The following is a 21,048-nucleotide window of genomic DNA, read 5'->3' as shown; positions in this document are numbered from 1 at the left end:
ACCATCAGGAAAAGGACCTTCGCAAGTTCACAATAAATTACCTCAAAAAGCCTACCACGATTCCTCTGCAAGCTGAGAATAGGTTACCTCGTGGCCTCTCCCAGATCAGCAGCACTTCATAACCAACACTTTTTGGACAGAGATTGCCAGAATTCAGCCATTTATTAGACACAGCATCCAGCTGTACAGAGGCTGAAACAAGTGGCAGTTTCTCCTCTACAGTTCAAAGCTGTCCCCAACACCAAACGGATGAGAACTAACACCACAGACAACAAATACCACGTTACTTACAGCATTTACATACAGAGTAAACTTCATACTTAAGTGAAGTCAGCATGGAAGGAATTAAATTAGTGCTGGTTTAAGTCCCAGGAGGTCCAGCAAAGTGCTGCTCGAGCTGCCAACAAGCTGTGCTGCTGAGCAGCCTCCAGAAAGCAGCATGTTTCTCACCGGAGCACTCCAGCTTTTCCCAAAGGGAAGGCAGGGAGGCCAGCTACTCATGGTCGCTGTCGCTGTCGCTGCTGTCGCTGTCTGACTGGATGCTCTCCAGTGCCTTCCTGCAGATATTAAACAGTTGAGTAAAAATATGTTGAAAAAAACCTTTGGAACCTTTAGCTTGAAACAAAATATCCAAAACACAGGGTAATCCCACTCCAAGGAGCACACTATGGGCTGCTGATGCCTGTTGCCACAAGGGACAGGTCCACCCGTTTGGTCCAAGCACACCCATCTCTTTCTGGCACAGCAGACTACTGCAGTTACCCAGACTGGTGGGCCAGCTATCAAGGCTGCAGGCACTTCTACTCATTTGCTGGCTAGGAGCAGGCTAGCCCTGTCTTCTGAGTGTGACCACAGAGGCTCAGCAATAAGCCGCAGTGGTCAACAGAACGCACTGAGGGTCGACCACAAACCTCAGAAGCTGTGAAATACACTGGTGGCCCTGTACCATTTCCCTGCTTTAATGCACCTGAAATCTATGTCTTTTCAGAGGCCAGAGCCTGCTCAGAAAAGATGCTGGGGGGGAAAGGTGATAGCAGATCTGAGCAGTGTTGTGGGTAACTCCACAGTGAAAGGTCACACTCATTCCCTTCCAGGTGTGATCGGGGGGGTTATTTTTCGAGGTGTAAATGCAGCAGTCAACACAAAAGCACATCATTCTGAAAGCAAGCTCTCTCAGCTGTGCTAGCAGAGAAAACTTTGCACAGGAATTACCCCCCAGCACCCTGCCTACTATACCCCTACAGCAATACCATAAAGCAGTCCAACTTACTTCTGGTTTTCAGAGAGTTCAAATTCCTTCTCTACTCTGCTTTTTAGCTTCTGCGATGATGGAAGACCAAGGGACACTGCCAGCTTTACCAGCTTAATTGCCTCAACGGGAGAATCGGTTTGTTTAGCACAGTTCAAGAACTCCTCCATCACCAGGTCACTGTAAGAGCAAAGGCAAAGGGTGGTGGTCCACAGGGCCCCAGGTGAGGTGGCCATGAGCTCAGTGCACGCAGCTGCCTTAGAAGGAAAGGCAGGACACTTTTCAGATGATAAAAGCAGGCCAATTCTGCTCCTGCCAGAGCTGTTACACCTCAGCCTTCACCCCATACCAGCGTGATGCATTTTGGAACTCCTAAACTTACAGAAAGCAGTACTGCACAAAAATAATGGCAGCAGCTCACTGCCCAGGATGAAGACCCCACCTTTACAACAGCCTAAATAAGCCTCCCTCCTTTACAGCCCCCCCAAAGCCTACACTGTGGCTAGTAGAGGTACAGAAATGGCAGGAGAACAGTGATTAAAATCCCAGGCAGTGTGTCTCTGCCAGAGGACATCTCTATGATGTCCATGGGCACAGGGAGCCATTGACTCCAGCTCTGCTCCTCCAGCTCCTTCATGCTGTAGGGCTGGCTCTGCTCCTTTGCTATCTATGGCAGCTGCTGCACTTTTGTTGCCTTTCAGCAGGGAAGCAAGCAAGTGTTCACAGCTGGTGCTGCAGGGGAGCAGGGGACACTGCAACCAGAGAGCCTTCAGATCCATTTGTAACAACATGGAAACCACCTTCCTTTCACATTCACAACCCACAAATTACCAACTTCAGCACAATCTCAGAGAATTCCTTTCCCTATTCCCCAGACTGATACAGGGGCTCTGGAGGGACCTAGCAGTATGAAGCCTTCCTTCCAGACTAGCAGAAGCTTGCAGGAAAGGGCAAGCACAAAGTGCTGTTAACAGCTACCATCAGATATGGGCCACTGTTATCAGTCACAATGGAAGTGCAAGGTCTCAGCCAAAGGGGGTCTGGGTACACAAAGCCAGAGCCTGGATGTACTCACGTGGGAATCCTATTGATTTGCTGGAAACGCTCCATCATGCTCCTGTTCAAAAACAAAACACAGGCACAGACAGGTAGTAAACAAAGGGACAAAGCCTAGATGAAACACAGGTGAGTTCTGTTTCCTGGAGACACCCCCAGTTCCAGCAGATCCCACTCCAGATGCTTACAGATGCATCCTAACCTAACGTCACTGAACAGCTTAACACAGAACACCTTCAAATACTACAGAACAAATGACGAGTGTGACTGGTCACAAGTTCACTTTGAAATCTTAGATGCTTTTAGAAAGGTTCTTACTAATTTTTGTGTCCAAGAAATGAGTGCAAAGAAACACCTCAGTTTAACAGAAAATGGTTCAGAACCTCACGTTTGGAGGCTGGGTATTTTAACCTGTATTTCAATTTGAGAGCATGCAGGACAGCCAATTCTAGCTTCTGAAGGGTTCTAAAAATGTTCACTTAGACGTAGGTCTAATTAGGAATTTAATTATACTATTTAAACTCTTCAGGAGTTTGGTGAAGAGTTCTAAATATTAGGAAATGGGAAGCTGTAGGAAATCAGCTGTTCTTATTAAAGTGATAGGAAGTCATACCTTGCCACAAGCAAATGGCCAACACTATGCCACACTTACTGTGCTTATTTCCAACCATCTTAAAGACATACAGCTACAGCTTGGTATCAAAAATGAACAAGAAAATTAAGAAAAGAGCCCAGTAACATCCCCAGCAGGACTGACCCACATCCCTTTATCTGCACTAGCATTCCTAGAGAACCAGCCATTAAGATTTGGATTTTCTGATTACACCTGAGATACAGCATCACCAAAGAGCTCCTGACAGCCACAGACGTACCAAGCATCCTGGGTTCTCCCAGCCCTGGAAAACACCACAGTGACACTGCCCAGTGCACTGCCTGTCCATTCCACTGGGGCCTGATCCTTCCCAGATTGCTCGTGGACTGTTTTGATATCTTCTGCACACTTGGCAAATGCCTGTTGAACCTGTGAAATGATCACACTGTTAATGCTAAAACCTCTGCAACCAACGTTATCCACTTCAATGCCACTACTCCTACATCCTCTACAGATGCTGTAGGTCTGCCCCAGCATGATTTCATTCTGCGAATTAACAGCAGGTGATCTTGGCAGAAAAACATCTCTCTTCTGTCAGGACAACTGCTCCCACCAGTCAGGCTCCAAAACAACACTGGAGAGGAGAGCTGTGCTTAGAGATATAAGCCTTTAACTGGTTTCTCAAGATGAAGAGTTACAGCAGTGACATCTATGGCAAAAATCCGTGAATGCTGCCATGAGCACCCCCAGAGATGTGTTATGTTCTTGCTCAACAGCTGTCACTGAAGGATTCCTCTTCCAAACCCTGGTACCAAAGTCATCCCCTTCTGTATTTGAGGTTTCTTTACACAATGAAGACAATAGGAAGAGCTCAGCAGATCTGGACAAACTCAGACAGATCTGGAAACTTGTAGTGGCACACACACAGCAACTGGACCTCACAGATCCGGGGGCAGTAAGACAGCTCAAGCACAGCACAGCCTAGGGACAGCAACACATCTGCCATACACAGAAATGGGCTTTTTACTGGCCTTCCTTACCTCTTCAGGGTGCTGATCCCTGCTCATCAAGGACAAAAGTTCTTCCAAAAGATCTCGTCTCTTACTGAACCCTAGCTGTTTCATATCTGTTTAGATAAAGATAGCAGTCAGAAGGATATTTTCTATATGCTAAAGCCCATATTTGCATTCTTGTCTCCCCAGCGTAAAAAGCAAAGAACAGGCAAAGAATTTACACGAGTCAAACCTGGGCAGTTACTTAAGCTGCTGCTCCCTGGTAAGCATTGCGTTTCCCAAGACAGTGACTTCTAATTCTTCCTGGCATTTAAACACGCACAGCCACCACCTCTCTGACTGGGCAGAACTGATAGCAGAGATTTTCTCTATCACAGTCCCCTCCCCACTGCACTCAGGAATAACCACCTTCCTGTCAAAGCATCCGACTGCGGCTCTCTGAGCACCACCAAGTACCCCCAGCACCTCGCACTGTGCACTGCTGCCAGCTTATATCCCAGCAACGGCCCACGTAGCCACGTGGCTCCCACCAACCTTCCCAGACTGAAGGGATCACTTCCAATTGGTTGGCTGCATCCAGGGCTTGGAGGAGGTCCAAGATATTTTTAGGACTTGGATAGAAGAGCTGGCGAAGGAAGAATCACTTCAGTGAACTGTAACTGTTCTCCACTGCAAAGCTTTAAAGCTTACAGTATGAAACTCACCGAAGGGCTCATCTCTTTGTACCATTTCAACACGACATCGATTTGTTCCATCATACACAACAATGAGAAGAATCTTGACCTACAGGAGGGAAAATGGTTCTAATTTGGTAACAATCAGATCACATGAAGCACAGAGAAGGACCAGATTATTGTCTGAATGAACTTACAGGAGCATCTCTGGCTACAATGTCTTAGTATGCTGTTCTTCAAATCAGAATACTCTAACTAGTTAATTACATTCTGCAACCACAGCACTTAATTACATTAGCGAAGATTCAGATGCCACGATTACAGTCAAACTGCCTGAAGTTTGGTGCCTGAATGTATCCGTGATCATTACATGTAACAGAGATACAGCCATCACATTTGTGCTACTTTGTTGTGGTCTCCTAAACTGCCATCCTAAGTGGCTAACAGGACTGTAAGGTTCAGCTGGTTGGATGGAGATTAAGCTAAACTGAGGAGATGGAAGGGCTGGGTTTACAACCTTCTACTACTGATCCTTCTCTGCCCTCCTGGACAGGTAACAATGTAAGATGGACCACTAAGGAGGTATGACCTTCAATGATGATCATCTCCGACACGTTTTACACATTTGGCCTTCTGACATTTCTGAACTCATGAACTCCCTACACTCCGAGATGCTTTATTTCAGTTTGGGAAAGGCCATAAACCAAAAATAGATCCTAGCTACTGCTGTTCTTAAGAGCTTCTTCGTTAACTAATTTCCAAACTGCACACACAATATCTGATGTTTAACAAAGCATCTTCCTGCACAGTGTTCAAATCTCAGTTTGTACTCAAATTGATGACAACATTCGAGACACTGAATGTTAACCTCACTTCACTCACCAGTACGAATTTAACCGGTCCATGTCCAAGAACTTCCAATTGTCTCCCTTCTCCATTGCCTTATTTAAACGATAGGCAAGCTTGATATCCTTAAGATCACAGCACTGCAACAAACAAGTCAGATTTTAATGCTACCAAATGTAACACTTAATACTTTCTTCCAAGACTCACTTTCACACAGACAAGTAATGGTCTGACAGCAAATGTTCTTAACAGAGTACAATTCAGCACAGTGACTGCCTGGGTATTTTTCTTACTTGGGACAAATGAGTGACTCTCCCTAGGGGCAAAAGCAAAGCTGCTGAATGAGCTACACTGACACTCTCTGGTGTGGAGGGAGCTGACTGCTGCTAGAAGCAGGATGCAGGCACAGAGCACAGGCAGCTGTGTAGCTCTGTGTACACAGGCAAGTTAACAACTGAGAAACATCACACAAAAAAAACTCAGGATTGTGTAGGGAGGTTGCAGAAGGTGATGGACACAGGTGAAAAAGAGAATGACACAGAGCTAAATCTTACATGACAGGCTGGAAAACTCACAGACAATCCAGAAAAACCTAAAGGGCTCAAACGATTTCTGACTGCAGGGATGAGTTACTTACCACCTGCATGGCACTGATAAAAAATTTGGCTGAAAGGGAAAAAATGAAGTCTGTTAGTTTGCAGCTTTCAATGAGACATACAGCAACCCATGAACCCAGCCTCCCAAGGCAGACAGGACATTTTCAATTAGAAACTGAATGTGCAGCTAAATTTGACAATATAGAAATATAGGGGAGCTGTCTGAGCCTGGGCAGTTTCACAAAAGCTACGTTCTCTTCTTTGACCCAAGGCAGAGAACATGTGCAACAAAGACAGGTGCTGGAGTTCATCGTCCACCTCTTCAGCACACCCACAGCTGCCCAAGCTGTTACAACTGCCCCCTCCAACATCTGACTGTCAGACAGACTGAAATTCATACCATCATCAGGGTCCTGGGGAGTGAAGCTCCTCTTTTCCACATCATCTAGCACCTCGGAGATGATGCCTGATGGGGCAAGATCAACTGTGGGACAAACAAATACGCAATATCACATCTCAGCTGTACTATGAACTTTTTGGTACAAAATCTCCTCCACAAAGACTGAGTAGCCTGTATCAACTCAAGAAAATAGGTTTTCTTTTCAGCTTCTGCAGTTAACACACAAAGCAGAAGAACCCTTTCATCTCTTCACGAAGTAATGATACTCTGTATCACCTTGTTCACTCAACTGGAATCAGACAGAACAGTTAACAGGGCCAGGACTGCACACCTAAGCAGCTCTATGTGAGGTCACAAATCAATTGCTCTTATCCACTGCATTTGGAAAGCATTGAAACCAGATGTTACTTGAGATACACTCACAGCCAAGGTAATACTGCACGTACCAGTTCTATAAAATATGGAGAGAAGATGATCATACGTTGCAAGGCTAGGCTCTGAAAAGCAAAGAGATGGAAGTTACCACAACATTCTTGACTGAGCACTCTGCTCAAGCTCTGATTCACTGTCTCCAGGCCTTCTGGTCAGGCACTACTCATAATTTACTCAATCACCCCTCTCCCTTTTTACTCTAATGACAGACAGACCTCATTTACAAACACTGTACTGGAAGGGACAGTATCTAAGCATGAACAATCAGCTGGAGCATCATATTGCTAAGGGACACGTGGCCAAGCTTCCCTGCTCTAATTTAAAAGCAGTAAAGTTTTGTACCTAGTTTTCCTCTCTGCACGTCTTCAGCGTATCAGCAAGCTGTTATTTGGGCAAAGCACCCTCCACAACACATCAAATCTGTTGTGCCCACTGCATGCCCACACCGTCCTTGCAGAGCTAGATGTAACCAGGTCGACAATAACAGTAAGCACGGTCCTAACTTTAGCAACCAAATACTTTATTCTGGCTGTGGCATTCTGGTTCCCTTACCGATTTCAAGTGCTTCCATCTCCTTCATTACTGGCACAGCCATACTTCTGCCTACACCACCACATCTCCTCAGAGTCTTCAGAACAGCGTTAAAGGTTCGCACGTTTGGCTGCACTTCCTGCTGAGCCATGTGATTCAGGAACATCTCGAAGAACAACAACAAAATCCTTAGTGCTTCACACACGATGGATCATGGTTTATCATCATGCAAGGAGGCAGAGATATTTGCCCAGTCTAAGCCTTCTCATGGCCTGCAAGTGAACAACACTGCCTCAAGTGATCACTTCAGGGAGAACTACCTCATCTTTAATTAATTTGACTGAGGAACAAGACTGCCAAATGACAGCACATCAGGTCTTTGAGACTTCTGAGCAGAACAAGGACACCGTTAAGTTTATTAACTACTCTCCCTAACTGATTTTATCACCTCATCACTACTGGAACCTCTAACGTTACTACTCTAAATTCCATTTCCAACACCATTAATCACAATTCAGAGAGGAGCTTTAAATCTATTTTTTAAACTTCCCATTATATCCTATGATTTTACGATCATAATTTCCACTTTCTGGCTTGGCAGTTCTTGGATCAGTATGTTCTCAGAAAACAAACTGCTCTGCAAGGACAAAGCTGGATTTTGTACACTGTTCACTCCTTAACAGCTAGTTGGTATCTAAACCAGCATTAATTCCTTTGCAGCAGATACTGTTATCTTTTACAAAGCTCATTTTTAGCATCAGTCTGTGAACAACTGCAAACTTACAATGCAGACTCAGTCCCTGCACTATGAACCCATCCTTTCACCTGCTTACCTTGACTAATTCCCATCTTTCCAGGAACCTGTCCTTCAGAAACGGGACTGCTGTAATCAGTGCATTGAAGGTGTGCACATCAGCTGGAAAACGTAACAAAAAACAAGCCTAACTCATTCCAACTGACAAGGACGTTCCGTGGAGAGCTACTTGTTGTAACACGGCTCAGTCTTTGGCGAAGTTCTCATGCAAACCTGTTTCCAGTGAGCCAGCCACACGCCAGCTGCACTGAACTCAGCAGTTTGCACTCAGCTCCCATGATCCAGCTGAGGTCCGTACCCCTGCGCCAATCATCACTGCCATGAAAGAAACATTCACCTACCCACAGCTTTCTACTACTTAGAAGACCATCATTGAAAACAGGAGATGCTTACCCTTGTGCCTGTCATTCAGCAGTTCTGTGTACATGTCATAAGCTTTAGCAGAAGCCCCATGCTGGAAAAAACAAACGAATGAAGCGAACAAACAATCTCTGCACGTGAAATTTCACGAGCTGAAAAAAGCCCTCCTAGCTCTGAGGAGAATTTTACCTTCACCATGCCACGGATCACTGTGCAGTAGGAGTGTGCGTTCCTCTCCGGCATTATCTTAAATATCCTTTCAGCATTGTTGTTTTCCCTGGAATTGACACACGAGCTCAGAGTTAATTAACTCAGTAAAAGGTATCTTCAGGGCTGACACTCAAACACATTCATCCTCACCCTTCAAACTATTCTACAATCACTTTCTAGATCTCCACCAATACTTCAAACATGTAACCAATGCAGATGTACTTAAAGATTAATATCTGCAAGTATGGACTGCTAATAAGTGTTCACATCATTTTTCTAACAACAGTGTGAGTGCACAGCACTCTGGAAACAGGAATAGTGGCAACACTTCCTGTACCTCCATCTAGAGGCAGATGGGTGCGATCCTCTCTGGGGAGGCCTCTTTGGAGTCTCCAGCTCTGAAGCATTCACCTGAAAAGATTTTTGCAGAAGTGAGTTTCTCAGAATCCAAAGTTAGAACACATCATTTGACGTTTAATTGTACTTACAGAAGTTCAACAGCAATTTTTATGCTACCAAAGATGAGTATTTTGAATGAATTACGATAAAATTATTTAGACTACGATGTTTAAGAAGCGATAATGAGATTAAAAATACTGTTTGTTACTAAAAATACAAGATGAATTAAATGCACTTGTGGAGTGGAAGTGAATAATTACATCATACAAAGTATAAAACCCTCTCTCTCAACAACCATCCCAGGGACAGGTAGTGCCAAACACATCTATTGCAGCATCCAAGGACTGATTCTCCGAGATGTCAACAAGAAGCCCTCAGCTTCATTAAATCTGCATTAGAGAAGTCTTGGAGGTCAACGATAAAACCAATCTGGCAGTGGAAACAGGTATTTGAACGCAGTTCAGCAGAACGAGTCAATACAAGGTTCCAGATATTAAGCTCAGCTTTTGCTGGTAGGTCAGACCAGGATTTTTGTAACTGCTGTATTTGTAGGAGATGCTGACTGCATCTGACCTGCCTCACACCATCTGCCAGGTAAATGGGCACAGGGCAAAAACCTTGAAATCACCTTTATACGCTCTTGAACTTAAGAAAGAGAGAAATAGAGCTCAACAGCTTTTTCATACCTCTGCGTCTTCCAAATCCTCTTTTTCTTCAGATTCCTTTTCCTGAGTAGATTCTCCATCTCCATAAAAGCATAACAAATCTAAAAGGCTGTTCGTGGTCTCCAGAGACACGGACGTACCTACAGGAAATAATGATGTACAGCAGTCACAAAGAAGTGAGAAAACATCACCAAAGTACAGTCGTAACAGATTACTATTTTCTCTTCTGACAAAGAAGTTCTCTAGCAATTCTGTGAAACAGAGGTATGAAATTAACACCTTAATGTAATCTTCTACTTATAGTAGAAGACAACTTCAGCAGTGGACATGAGTATTTCTTTTTCTGTTAGTGTTACTGAATGAGTTTTTCTGGTCAAGTAAGAGAAGGAAGTAGCAGCTGGCAGCCCAAACTGCGAACAGCAAATGGAATGTCAGCTACTTTTCCTGACTACAGCTTGCTTTGAGACTACTGGGTAATTCACTTCTTGTGATACAAATTTAAAACTGACAAATGAGCAACACAGTCATGAAATTGCCTCCATACAAAGCCTAGACCTCCTCCAGTGGTAGTCACCCTGTGCAAAGAGAGAATTCTATCTTTATCACGGGTCAAACGACGCTCCCTTACAGACAAATTCAGGCAGACGTGGCAAATGTGAACCAGCTACATTTCTCACTCAAGGTGACCATCTCACATTATGCCACAGAATCATAGAATGGCCAGGGTTGGACGGGACCTCAAGGATCACGAAGCTCCAACCCCCTGCCACACACAGGGCCACCAACCTCCACACTTAATACCAGCCCAGGCTGCCCAGGGCCCCATCCAACCTGGCCTTGAACACCTCCAGGGATGGGGCATCCACAGCCTCTCCGGGCAGCTGTTCCAGCACCTCACCACTCTCTCTGTAAAGAACTTAAAGAACTGTGCCAGCTACTAAAAGAAATCTTTGCACGATTTAAGCAGAGCTCCATCCTGGAACAAGGTGATGCCCATACCTGCTTGCAGGAGCTGATCAAACAGGTCCACTGAAGCTTTCACCATTCGGAGGTTGATGCGCTCTTTCAGAGCTTCCTCACTCACACCTTCAATCTGAGGTGTACAAATCTCAGGCATCAAACTCTACAAGCAGAGAGGACAAGTCAAGCATATTCTCCAACCTCACCATTACAACACTAGTTAACAAAACCAACTGTTTACGTTAGTTTTGGCTCAGTCTTACTGTTGATTTCACTACCTGACAACACACAAATACAATGAAAACAGCAAAAAGCTTACTGGTATGTTAGGTTCAGCAAGGATCTTGTCAAAAAAGTGAGGAAATTCCTTAATAATATACTTGGCAGCATTTCTCCCAGACTCCTTCGACAACGAAAACAGACGCTGCATAGGAAAGAGAGAACAAGAGTCTGATGAAGCACATAACCATAAGGCTGACAGGGAGGAAAAACAGTTTCCGTAACACAGAGGGATTCAATGGGACCAAATGAAACTCACCCTTTTTCTTTAACTCTTAATAAAAGCACAGGGAAGAGATGACATTCCAAATACATTTTCTGGTATTACAACAAGGTAAGGATGTCTGTTCTTTAAATTACACCATAATATACTTCTCTATTACTTAGCTATGGATCAGACGCCTTAAATCTCACATTAGTACCTCAAGATTCTCTTCTTAGACACATGGCATGAGGAAGTTTCTCCCTGTTTTATATCTATATTTGCTGGCATCACCCAACTTTAATCACCCAGCTGTTCATTGATAAAGGTAAAATTCCCAGGGGTTGACTAGGATGATTAATTAACCACATGCTGTTTGTGTAGTAACAAGCATACCAGTAACTACCTGGTTTTAAATTACACGTAATTCAACTTAAATAAACTGCAATCACAAGATCTCTACGTAGCACTGATTCACACTCTATACCCAATATATGCAAATACAGCTACAATGAGTTAAATGCCCAGCCTAAAGACTCACGGTAGGATTCCAATCAGACAGCCATCAAGGATTTTACAGGAAATACTCACAGCAGTGGCTGAATTTCTTGGCATAAGGTAAGGGTCATCCTGGAACATATAATGAGCAGCAGTAGGATCCTGTAGGAAGGAGAACCCAGGACTGAAACTTTTTGTTATGTACTCAGGCACAGTGCCTCATGGAATGGAGGCATTACGGACAGCTCCACCACCTCAGCTGCATGCTATAAGAATTCCACTCTCAGAATGGGTTCAGCTACTTGGAAACTGTTTAAAAAGCATCTGCATTATACACGTACATGTGGGCTAACAGAGCAACCACAAAATAGTCTTTACTATAACAGGGCAAGCACTGAGTGCAAAGAAAGTAGGATCACCACCTCTAACACTCTCAGGAGACCTGAGATGATTTGCAAAACTTAGACTCCTAGAATGGCCTGGGTTGAAAAGGACCACAGTCATCCAGTTCCAACCCCCTGCTATGTGCAGGGTCACCAACCACCAGACCAGGCTGCCCAGAGCCACATCCAGCCTGGCCTTGAATGCCTCCAGGGATGGGGCATCCACAGCCTCCTTGGGCAACCTGTTCCAGTGCATCACCAGCCTTTGTGTAAAAAACTTCCTAATATCTGACCTAAACCTCTCCTGTCTCAGTTTAAAACCATTCCCCCTTGTTCCTATCACTATCCACTCTGGTAAATAGTTGTACCCCCTCCTGTTTATACCCTCCCTTCAAATACTGGAAGGCTACAATGAGGTCTCCCTGGAGCCTTCTCTTCTCCAAGTTAAACAATCCCAGTTCCCTCAACCTTTCCTCATAGAAGAGGTGCTCCAGCCCTCCTGCTTTTAGCAAAAGTCTGATCAAAATGCACAGCCTTCACTGGTAGTTGAGCAGAAATGAAACTGTTAAAAAAATCAAACTTGATGTGTGAGTTCTGCCTTCTATTTCAGGCCAAAGCAGAAGTCAGGAGAACTACTCACCCTTTTTACAGTAGAAGCCAATGTTTGGAGAACTGCTAGTTTATCCCTAGGTGAAAAAGCAGCTTTCATTAATACCAGGTTGCAGATTTTTAATGTTAGGCAGCATAAGTACAGGATTGTAAAGATTTTCAGTTCTAAAAAAAACAGTCGTTTTCGCTTCACTTAAAAAACATCTTTTCACAATGGGATGGAAAATTCAACTGCAAGAACAATCTGTCCTCAAACCACATGAAAGACAAGACTGAGGAAAAAAAAACAAATCAGAAAAGAATTTAAGCCTCCTGCTACGAACATTGTCTTTATTATACATTACCAGAGAACATACAGAAAGAACAAAGAAAAAAATCCTTGAATGCTCTTCTCAGAAGCCCTTAAGAGTATCTCAGCTGTGAAGATGGATACATGAGTTCCTCTCTTCTACCAATGGATCCTTAAGGCTCTGGTTATGTTTCAGGCAAACAAGGAACAGACTACTGAAAGCATTCAGGTACAGGTGGTCTTATTTGGAGCTTGCATGCAGACATCATTTGGCTATTTGTTTAATTTCTGCTGTACTGTTCTGCAATTTCACATTAAGTCCTTCCCATAGTACACACTCACCAAGTTTTCCTTCGTGGGAGCACTATTTCTTCTTGAGCGTCTACAAGAAACAAAATAATTATTAGAAACTAATACAAAACCCCAACCTAAAGAAAACCAATGATTTAAGCTAATATAGTCAAAAGTACTTAATCAAAGTCTTCAAAACCATAGTGTGACATTGACCACTACTACATCAAGTAACAGAAGAAGCTGGCAGAAGTCCTGTGTGTAGACAGGATCACAAGTCTAAGTCTTCTACTTCAGAGAGACCTATCCACTTACTCATAAATGTTTCCTTAATCATCCTTATCCCGTATCTTACAGCTTGAGTCCCATATTTTCTCAGTTCTCTCTGGATTCTCCAGACTAAATGACAACTCCTTGTCATTGGATGTTGGGGATATCAAAACCTTATTCCATTTCAAACAGTAATTGGGCAGCTTGTGGATTGGATATGGATAGCTGCCTGGAGTGAGGGGGACCAAACAAATTAAGCCAGGAAATATATGCAAAATGAAGATGATAAGAAAATAAAGAGGGGAAAGATGGCACTCACTATCTCCTTTGTATGACAGACTATGCTGTATGGAAGCTGGAAAAGGAAAGAACTCGTAATTACAGCATCATACCTTCTGAGTTTTCAATAGTTTTCCCAAGAGCTGTATTAGTAGAAGAGCACCTATAAACCAATCAGAGTTTTGAATGAATAGAGGTCAAACTAATAGAGCAAAACTACGTTAATGAAGTTCTGGACAAGTCAAAAATTTGCAATTGAACTTGAGGGTAGTTTGGCTTTAAGGTAGCTTTCATGAATAGTGGCATGTAAGAAAGCAAATTGTGAACATAAGTTAAAGAAGCTAATTCAGTGCAAAAACTGGAACAAGGCTACCAGAGAGGTCATGGAATCACCACTGAAGATATTCAAGACTCTTCTGGATGCTGAAGAAGATGCTGTTAACACAACCACATGCTTTAAAGCGACGTAACAACTGCTCCCATCTGCTAGGTATTTATATACAGGCCATACCCTCATCACCTCAGACACGAGCCAAGCTTTGCCCACACGCAGCACAGCAGGCACGGGAGCCTTTCACTCGAGGAACACCTTTCAATCAACCCCAGTCTGCCGCTTAGGCAGGTGTTAGGCCACTTTAACACCACAAGTCCAAGCCTGTGGTGCGGAGAGACCCAAGAGAGAACTCCACAGGCAGCTGGGCCGCTCTGCCGGGCCGCTTCACGTCTCCCCGAGGCCGCATCGCGCATGCGCACGGCGCGCCCACACACGCGCACAACGAAGCGCCTGCGCGCCTTTTCGCGGCTCAACTCCCCTCCGCATCCCCTCACTACCATCGCTCCCCTCTACTCGCCCTGAGGGAATGGCGGAGCCTTACCGGCCGCACCGCCCGCTCAGCGACAGCACTCGATGCCAGGAGCTCACCCCTACCCGCCGTGCCGCCATGCCGGCCCTCGCGCAGCGCTCTGTGGGAAGGAAGGCGCTCCCACTCCTGCTGTGGCGGGGGACGAGCTCTCCGTCCCGCCTCCCCCCGGCGATGCGTGGTAGCACCCGGCTCCGCCTCTCCCTCCGCTGTTGGGACCGCGTGCTTCCGCCCTTGGCTGCCTGGCGGCTGCGAGCTCTGTTTCGGGGAGACCTGCCCGTTCGCCATGAGGCCGCCGAAAGTGGTGCCGTGGTGGCGGTTCGCCAAGGTCTCCTTCGGGTTGTACACCGCCGAGGAGATCAGGTGAGGATCCGAGACGCGCTCCCGCCTTCCGGCCGAGAGGGATTGCGTGCGCCGTCTGAAGGACCGCAACTCCCAGTATGCCTTGCGCGGCGGCGGCAAAACGCGGCAATGGGCTGTGGGCGCGCAGCATGCCGGGATGTGTAGTCCGCCTGTGCCCCGGCCGCAGTGGCAAATGGTTCCCCCCCTGTGGTCACTGAGTGCGGGGTGCTGTGTTCCCTGTGGGGAAGACGGAATAGTTTTATGGCATGGGGCAGCCGGTGACGTTACGTCTTCCTCCTGCAGTTGTTAAATATATAAGAGATGTATTTACTGTGCGTGGTGCAGGCAGCCCTATCGATATGCCCGTGCATGCCCAGCATGGTTGCAGAAAGGAGTTTTCATCACTCAGTGTCAATGCTGGCTGTAACGTTAAAGTGGGTTTCCTATTTTTCTTGTTTTTTTTGTTTTTTTTTTCTGCCACTGATTTTTATCCTTTCTACTTCAGGAAACTGAGCGTAAAAGCCATAACAAATCCTCAGTATTTGGATAATGTGGGGAATCCTTCTGTTAATGGATTGTACGACCTGGCTCTGGGGCCTCCTGATTCCAAAGAAGCATGTGCAACGTGCATGCAGAACTTCAGCAACTGCCCAGGGCACTTTGGCCATATAGAACTGCCTCTGACTGTCTACAACCCTCTGTTTTTTGATGTATGTATGCTTAATTGTTGTCTCACAACTGAAGCGAGGGATGGTGTCCAACAACTACCTACTTTTGTCTTAGAGTTTCCAAATGGGCATTCAGGTCCTGTTCATGCTCACAACAGAGATATTTGTGTATTTGTACCTGCAGGTCCTTGTACACCAGAAAACTAAGTCATTGTGGAATGATACTTGACTACTAATATAGCATTACTCTTGAGTGACAACACACATGCAAGCTAATACATCTACCAGAATAACTTTTTTTTCCTTCTTTTTGTTCCAGAAACTATACCTTCTAATTCGAGGTTCTTGTTTAAATTGTCACATGCTGACATGTACTCGAGCTGTGGTTCATTTGCTGCTAAGTCAGCTGAAGGTTCTGGAGCATGGGTTGCTTCATGCTGTGCATGATCTTGAAGTCATCTTAAACAGGGCAAGTAGTCCATCTTTCTCCGTTCTTTTTTTTTTTTTTTTTTTTTTAGTTGATGGTGCTGCAATTACAAACCTATCTGTACTCTATTTCTTTCAGTTTTTAGAGCAAAGTGCAGATGCGACAGCTCTAGAAATTGAAGAAGAATTAAATCGCCATGTTGATGAAATATTGCAAAGTCAAGAACTGAGTGATCAGTGTTCAAATGTAAGTAGAATCAGTGCTCCTCTTGAGACCTCAAATTTTGTCTGTGTAATATAATAATGTACAGAGGGAAGTCTGTGTTTGATTATGCAGACTCTAGAATTTCTTCTTGAGTTTTGACCTGTGTTACATTTAGAGCAAAATGTCTAAAATGTGTAAAAATATTTTCTTCCCTGGCCCATAGTTTGAGTAACTGTTAGCTTTGTATGAAATATGCTTTCTTTTCTGTTTTTTCTCACCAGGTAAAAAATGTTTGTGAGTGTAGAAATAAATTGATATCCCAGTTCTGGAAAGCACATATGACTTCGAAGAAATGCCCAAACTGCAAGTAAGTTTAGCTACATGAGGAATTAAACAGGTGGTGTGAAGTCAAATAGTGTAAGTCTCTTTTTTTCTTTTTTCCTTTAAGATCAAGGAGATCACTGGTGCGGAAGGAGCATAACAGCAAGCTGACAGTAACTTATCCTTCTACAGTGTTTCATAAGGCAGGAGAGGAAGGTGTTGTGGATGAACCAGTAGGTAAGATATTTGCCTTCTGCTCAAATATGTTTGCACTTACTTGCCTGTATTTAAGATGGACAAATTTCTAACAATGAATATGAGCTTTTGACTTTTGTATTAAAAAATAAAATAAAAGATCAGAAAAACAAAAGGAAAAAACACAGTAAGTTCAGCAGTAGGAGATTACCCAGCCTCCATTAAATTCCAGGTGTCTGCTCTAGCATCCTATCTGTGACGCATTCAACAAAGGCAGGAAAGTGTGGATATCCCAGTGGTAGTACTTTTGAGTGACAGCTGTGACTCCATGAGGTTGTCAAATACTACTTTGGGCTTTCTATCTCTACTCTCCTTAGAGCTGCTGCCAGTCTGGTGGCATGTTTTGTTATCTTAGTGATTTAAATAGTTGTTCTGGAGAGTCAGGGGAGTTGCCACAATTAGAATAGCTTGCCTTATTCTTGTGGACACTTTTAATGTTTGCATGTGAAGTATTATTAAAAATATTTCCCTCTTGTCAGTTAGCAAAGACCAAGGTATTTCTTGTATATCTTGACCTCATTAGTAATACTGGAGTCCTACTTGTGTCTTTTTGAGTTACAGGTAGGCTCTTCATTTTTGTTCTCATCTGTGGAGGTGATCATTTAAAGAAGTGGTACAGTTTGCTGTTAATCAAATAAAACATGCTTCAGCTGTTGGAGATGAGTTTTGTTTCATTTACTTATATTGTCATCCAGTGGTCACACAAAAGGCTTCCTTTTTCAGTACTGAGAAGACTCTTAGATTAGCATTATTGCTTTTAGGATATGAAATTAATGACACTACTTTAAAGAAGGTAGCACACCAAATAAATACATTGGTTACTATTTTCAATCTTTCCCTTTGCTGGAAACATCACTGTAAGCAAAACAAAACAAAACAAAACAAAACAAAACAAAAAAAAAAAAACACCTTTCAAATTAACTTATTATTCTCACCCCTCTCCCCTTCTTCTTTCCTTTTAGCTATTGATGAAACTCAGTTAGGGAAGAGAGGATACCTGACACCAATGACTGCCAAGGAATTCATCTTGGCTCTGTGGAAGAATGAAGGTAATGTTTATTCCTTTTCAAATCTGTACTTTTTACCTTAAGAGCTCTTGGTTGAAAGATGGATTTTTAGGGACAAGAAGGGCTGGTTCCTAGTGAAGGCAGAGCATTTGGTGACCTAGTTTGATCAGCTGTTATCAAGTTGCCCTTTCTCAAAGCTTGGTTGTTGTTTATGGAGAGTCTGTGTGGCTCTGTGCTTACCATTCCCCATGGTTTTATTGGTTGAAGACTGAATGTTTTGAATTTCCTGTGCACTGAATGTGCATACAGTTGGAAGGAAAGATTGAGGGATTTCATGTTGTAGTCACAGCCAGTAGCTGTGGACTGTTTCCTCCAGCTCTTCTGACATTTTTCTTTTGTTGTGCTCTGTATTTCCATTCACAACCATTTCTAAAAAAAGATGTGACTGAAAAGAACAATAACATTCTTTTTAAAGTATTTTTGCCTATGTGTTCTCTTAAACAAGCTCTCTGGTATTTAACTTGGCAGAGTCTTTTGACTTGATTGACCAAGTGTATCTGGGGGTTCCAATTCCCAAACAAAAGCATAATGGTGGTGTGTTTATCTCTTCAGGTTTCTTTCTGCGTTACCTCTTCCCTGGGATGGATCCCCATAAGGACTCAGCTTTCAGCCCGGATATGTTTTTCTTAGATCTGCTTGTGGTTCCTCCTTCAAGGTAAAAATTCCCCAGACAAGCACAAAAGAAGTCACAGGGTCCTAAGGAGTCAGAAGATGCATGCTAGTTTTTACAAAAGCATATTTTGGTATTAGTATTTCAACTTCCAGAATATGTGGATATTATAGCTGTGTGGTGCAGTAGGATTTCTTCTGTATAACTGCCTCAGTGTAATAAATGAAGTTTTAAATGCTCACTGTTAGCTCATAGGCATTATGTTTTACGCATTGAAGATTCAGCTCAGAATGCTTGAGGCTTGTTATATTCTCTTTTGGCAATGTTAATTTTCTAAAATGATTTTGATCTGCTGTAGGTATCGTCCTGTAAATCGTGTTGGAGACCGGATGTTTACAAATGGTCAGACTGTGAACCTGCAGGCGGTCATGAAAGATGCCACCCTGATCAGGAAGCTCTTGGTTTTCATGGCAAAAGAACAATGCCAGCCAATTAAAATTGTAGAAAACAAAATTCAAATGGTAAGAGTTTCTGGTTATCTTATTATCTGCTTTTTTGATATATCTTGCAGTTCATGGTAGGCTCCTGTTCATACTGTTCCAGTAGCAGGTTTTGCCTGGACTGCTGGAATGTATGCTGCTAGATCTGTTCTCCATAGATATTTTTCCTTGTCTCTTTCTACTCAGCTATCTGGTGCAAAAGGTAAAACATTCTATGTATGCTTCCTCAGTGCTGGTTTTGTGTTAGACCACTCTGTGAGACACAGCTCTCCTGTTACTGGAAAATGAAATATGTACAGCAGAAAAAACTTAGAATAAATCTTCAACATCTTATCGAATGAAAATGGTGGAGAGGAAAGCTACTGTATCTCCTAGGCCTTGCAGGGCCACTGAGATGATCAGAGGGCTGGAGGAAAGGTTGGGGGAACTGGGCTTGTTTAATTTGTAGAAGAGAAGGCTACATGGAGACTTTATTGCAGCCTTCCAGTACTTGAAGGGAGCATATGAACAGAAGGGTGAGCAGCTGTTTACGAGGGTGGATAATGATAGGACAAGGGAATGGTTTTAAAATGAGACAGGGGAGGTTTAGGTCAGATATTAGGAGGAAGTTTTTCACGCAGAGGGTGGTGATGCACTGGAACAGGTTGCCCAAGGAGGCTGTGGATGCCCCATCCCTGCAGGCATCCAAGGCCAGGCTGGATGTGGCTCTGGGCAGCCTGGTCTGGTGGTTGGCTGAGGGGGGGAAGGAGGATGTTGAAACTAGATGATCATTGTGGTCCTTTTCAACCTAGAGCATTCTATGATTCTATGAAGTGTGATCTTGGTTGTTTTTAACCATAAAAGTAATTAGTAACAATGCTTGCTTGCTTCCAACCAGCTTATGTGATAATATAGTAGGAATGAAGTGTGTCACTATTATTGATCCAAGCTATATGGCTTCATACTGTTTTTCTGTATCAGTATTGAGAAGCCTTGCAAGGAGAAAGCTTCTGTGTTCAGGCTGTGAATCACAGGGTTCCTCCACAGAGGGGGCTGACTGTAGGTTGGACTGTGAGTTTGCAGAGCATTAAATATCTGTGCAATCCATTTAAGTCATGAGAGCCCTTCTGAAAGAATAACTGACGTGCAGTGTGCAGCTGTCAGTGTGGAGTTTTAAGGCATGTATCCTTTGCCCATGAAATCCCCACTTTGAGAACATAACTGTGAAGAAAAATAAGCTAGATTTAATCTGAGTTACATTCAAAGCTTTTGCTTGGTTTTGTTCTGTCTTGTGGTTATACCCTTTTTTTTTTTTGAGTTTCATCAGTGTTCCAGCTATTTGCTTCCATTGATATGAAGCCAAATATTTTTCTGGAAGTCTCTGTGGTGCTGTGCACAACTGGAGGAAATCCTGTATTTCTGGCAGATATGCTCACTGCAATGTACTGCTCTACAAAGGAAGAAACTTGTATCTCATTTGGAGTAAAAAATAGTGCAGGTTAACCAACAAACATAACCTACAGAGCAGGAACAAATCATAAACGTGATGAATGCTCTTGTTTTGGATTTGTTTGTAAATTGTGTTGTTAAGAATTCTTTGATATTGATGTAATTTCAGCTGGACATGGTTTACATCCTGAAGTGTAAGGGTTTTCAGTATGTTTCAGTTACTGAAAATGTAACCACTAGGTGGGGATGTGCCCTTAAGTCTGTACGCACTTCTTCTGGACTATGAGAACAAAGTGATGCAAGCTCTCAGATTTGTGCTTTTATTTTAACATTGGGCTTTCCAGTAGCACGGTGGTTTTAGCCCACACTGACTAGCCAGTAAAAAAGCTAATTTAGATGGAGGACTGTTTACCAAGCAATCAGTTATTAAAATGCTGCTGGAATATAGCTGCAATCTTTGGAGGTCTCT

At 43.6% G+C, this 21,048-nt stretch overlaps 2 protein-coding genes across 2 annotated transcripts in view; one reads left to right on the top strand and one right to left on the bottom strand.

Annotated features, from left to right (window-relative positions):
- Window positions 1–493: 493 nt before the first annotated feature.
- Window positions 494–14,840, bottom strand: PTCD3 (pentatricopeptide repeat domain 3; the record flags this gene model as incomplete). The annotated part of the gene is made up of 24 exons (XM_079534155.1): window positions 494–557; window positions 1,271–1,429; window positions 2,325–2,366; window positions 3,178–3,326; window positions 3,938–4,023; window positions 4,445–4,535; window positions 4,615–4,693; window positions 5,467–5,570; window positions 6,068–6,096; window positions 6,427–6,510; window positions 6,873–6,923; window positions 7,411–7,555; window positions 8,223–8,305; window positions 8,597–8,657; window positions 8,753–8,840; window positions 9,111–9,184; window positions 9,859–9,977; window positions 10,837–10,960; window positions 11,117–11,221; window positions 11,870–11,938; window positions 12,800–12,845; window positions 13,400–13,439; window positions 14,011–14,060; window positions 14,773–14,840. The coding sequence occupies 24 exons, from the start codon at window positions 14,838–14,840 to the stop codon at window positions 494–496; spliced, it is 2,010 nt and encodes a 669-aa protein (XP_079390281.1).
- Window positions 14,841–15,043: 203 nt separating this feature from the next.
- POLR1A (RNA polymerase I subunit A) overlaps window positions 15,044–21,048 on the top strand; it is a gene marked incomplete at both ends in the record, with an annotated part of 29,431 nt that continues 23,426 nt past the window's right edge. The window contains 9 exons of the mRNA XM_079534154.1: window positions 15,044–15,120; window positions 15,605–15,809; window positions 16,087–16,236; window positions 16,333–16,440; window positions 16,680–16,765; window positions 16,847–16,956; window positions 17,937–18,023; window positions 18,594–18,696; window positions 19,010–19,172. Of these exons, the coding sequence (XP_079390280.1) occupies window positions 15,044–15,120; window positions 15,605–15,809; window positions 16,087–16,236; window positions 16,333–16,440; window positions 16,680–16,765; window positions 16,847–16,956; window positions 17,937–18,023; window positions 18,594–18,696; window positions 19,010–19,172 (1,089 nt within the window). The remainder of the gene's footprint in view (window positions 15,121–15,604; window positions 15,810–16,086; window positions 16,237–16,332; window positions 16,441–16,679; window positions 16,766–16,846; window positions 16,957–17,936; window positions 18,024–18,593; window positions 18,697–19,009; window positions 19,173–21,048) is intronic.

Source organism: Tetrao urogallus (assembly GCF_951394365.1).
Source record: "Tetrao urogallus genome assembly, chromosome: 4".
NCBI classification, from domain to species: domain Eukaryota; kingdom Metazoa; phylum Chordata; class Aves; order Galliformes; family Phasianidae; genus Tetrao; species Tetrao urogallus.
This window is presented reverse-complemented; position numbering and strand designations above follow the sequence as displayed.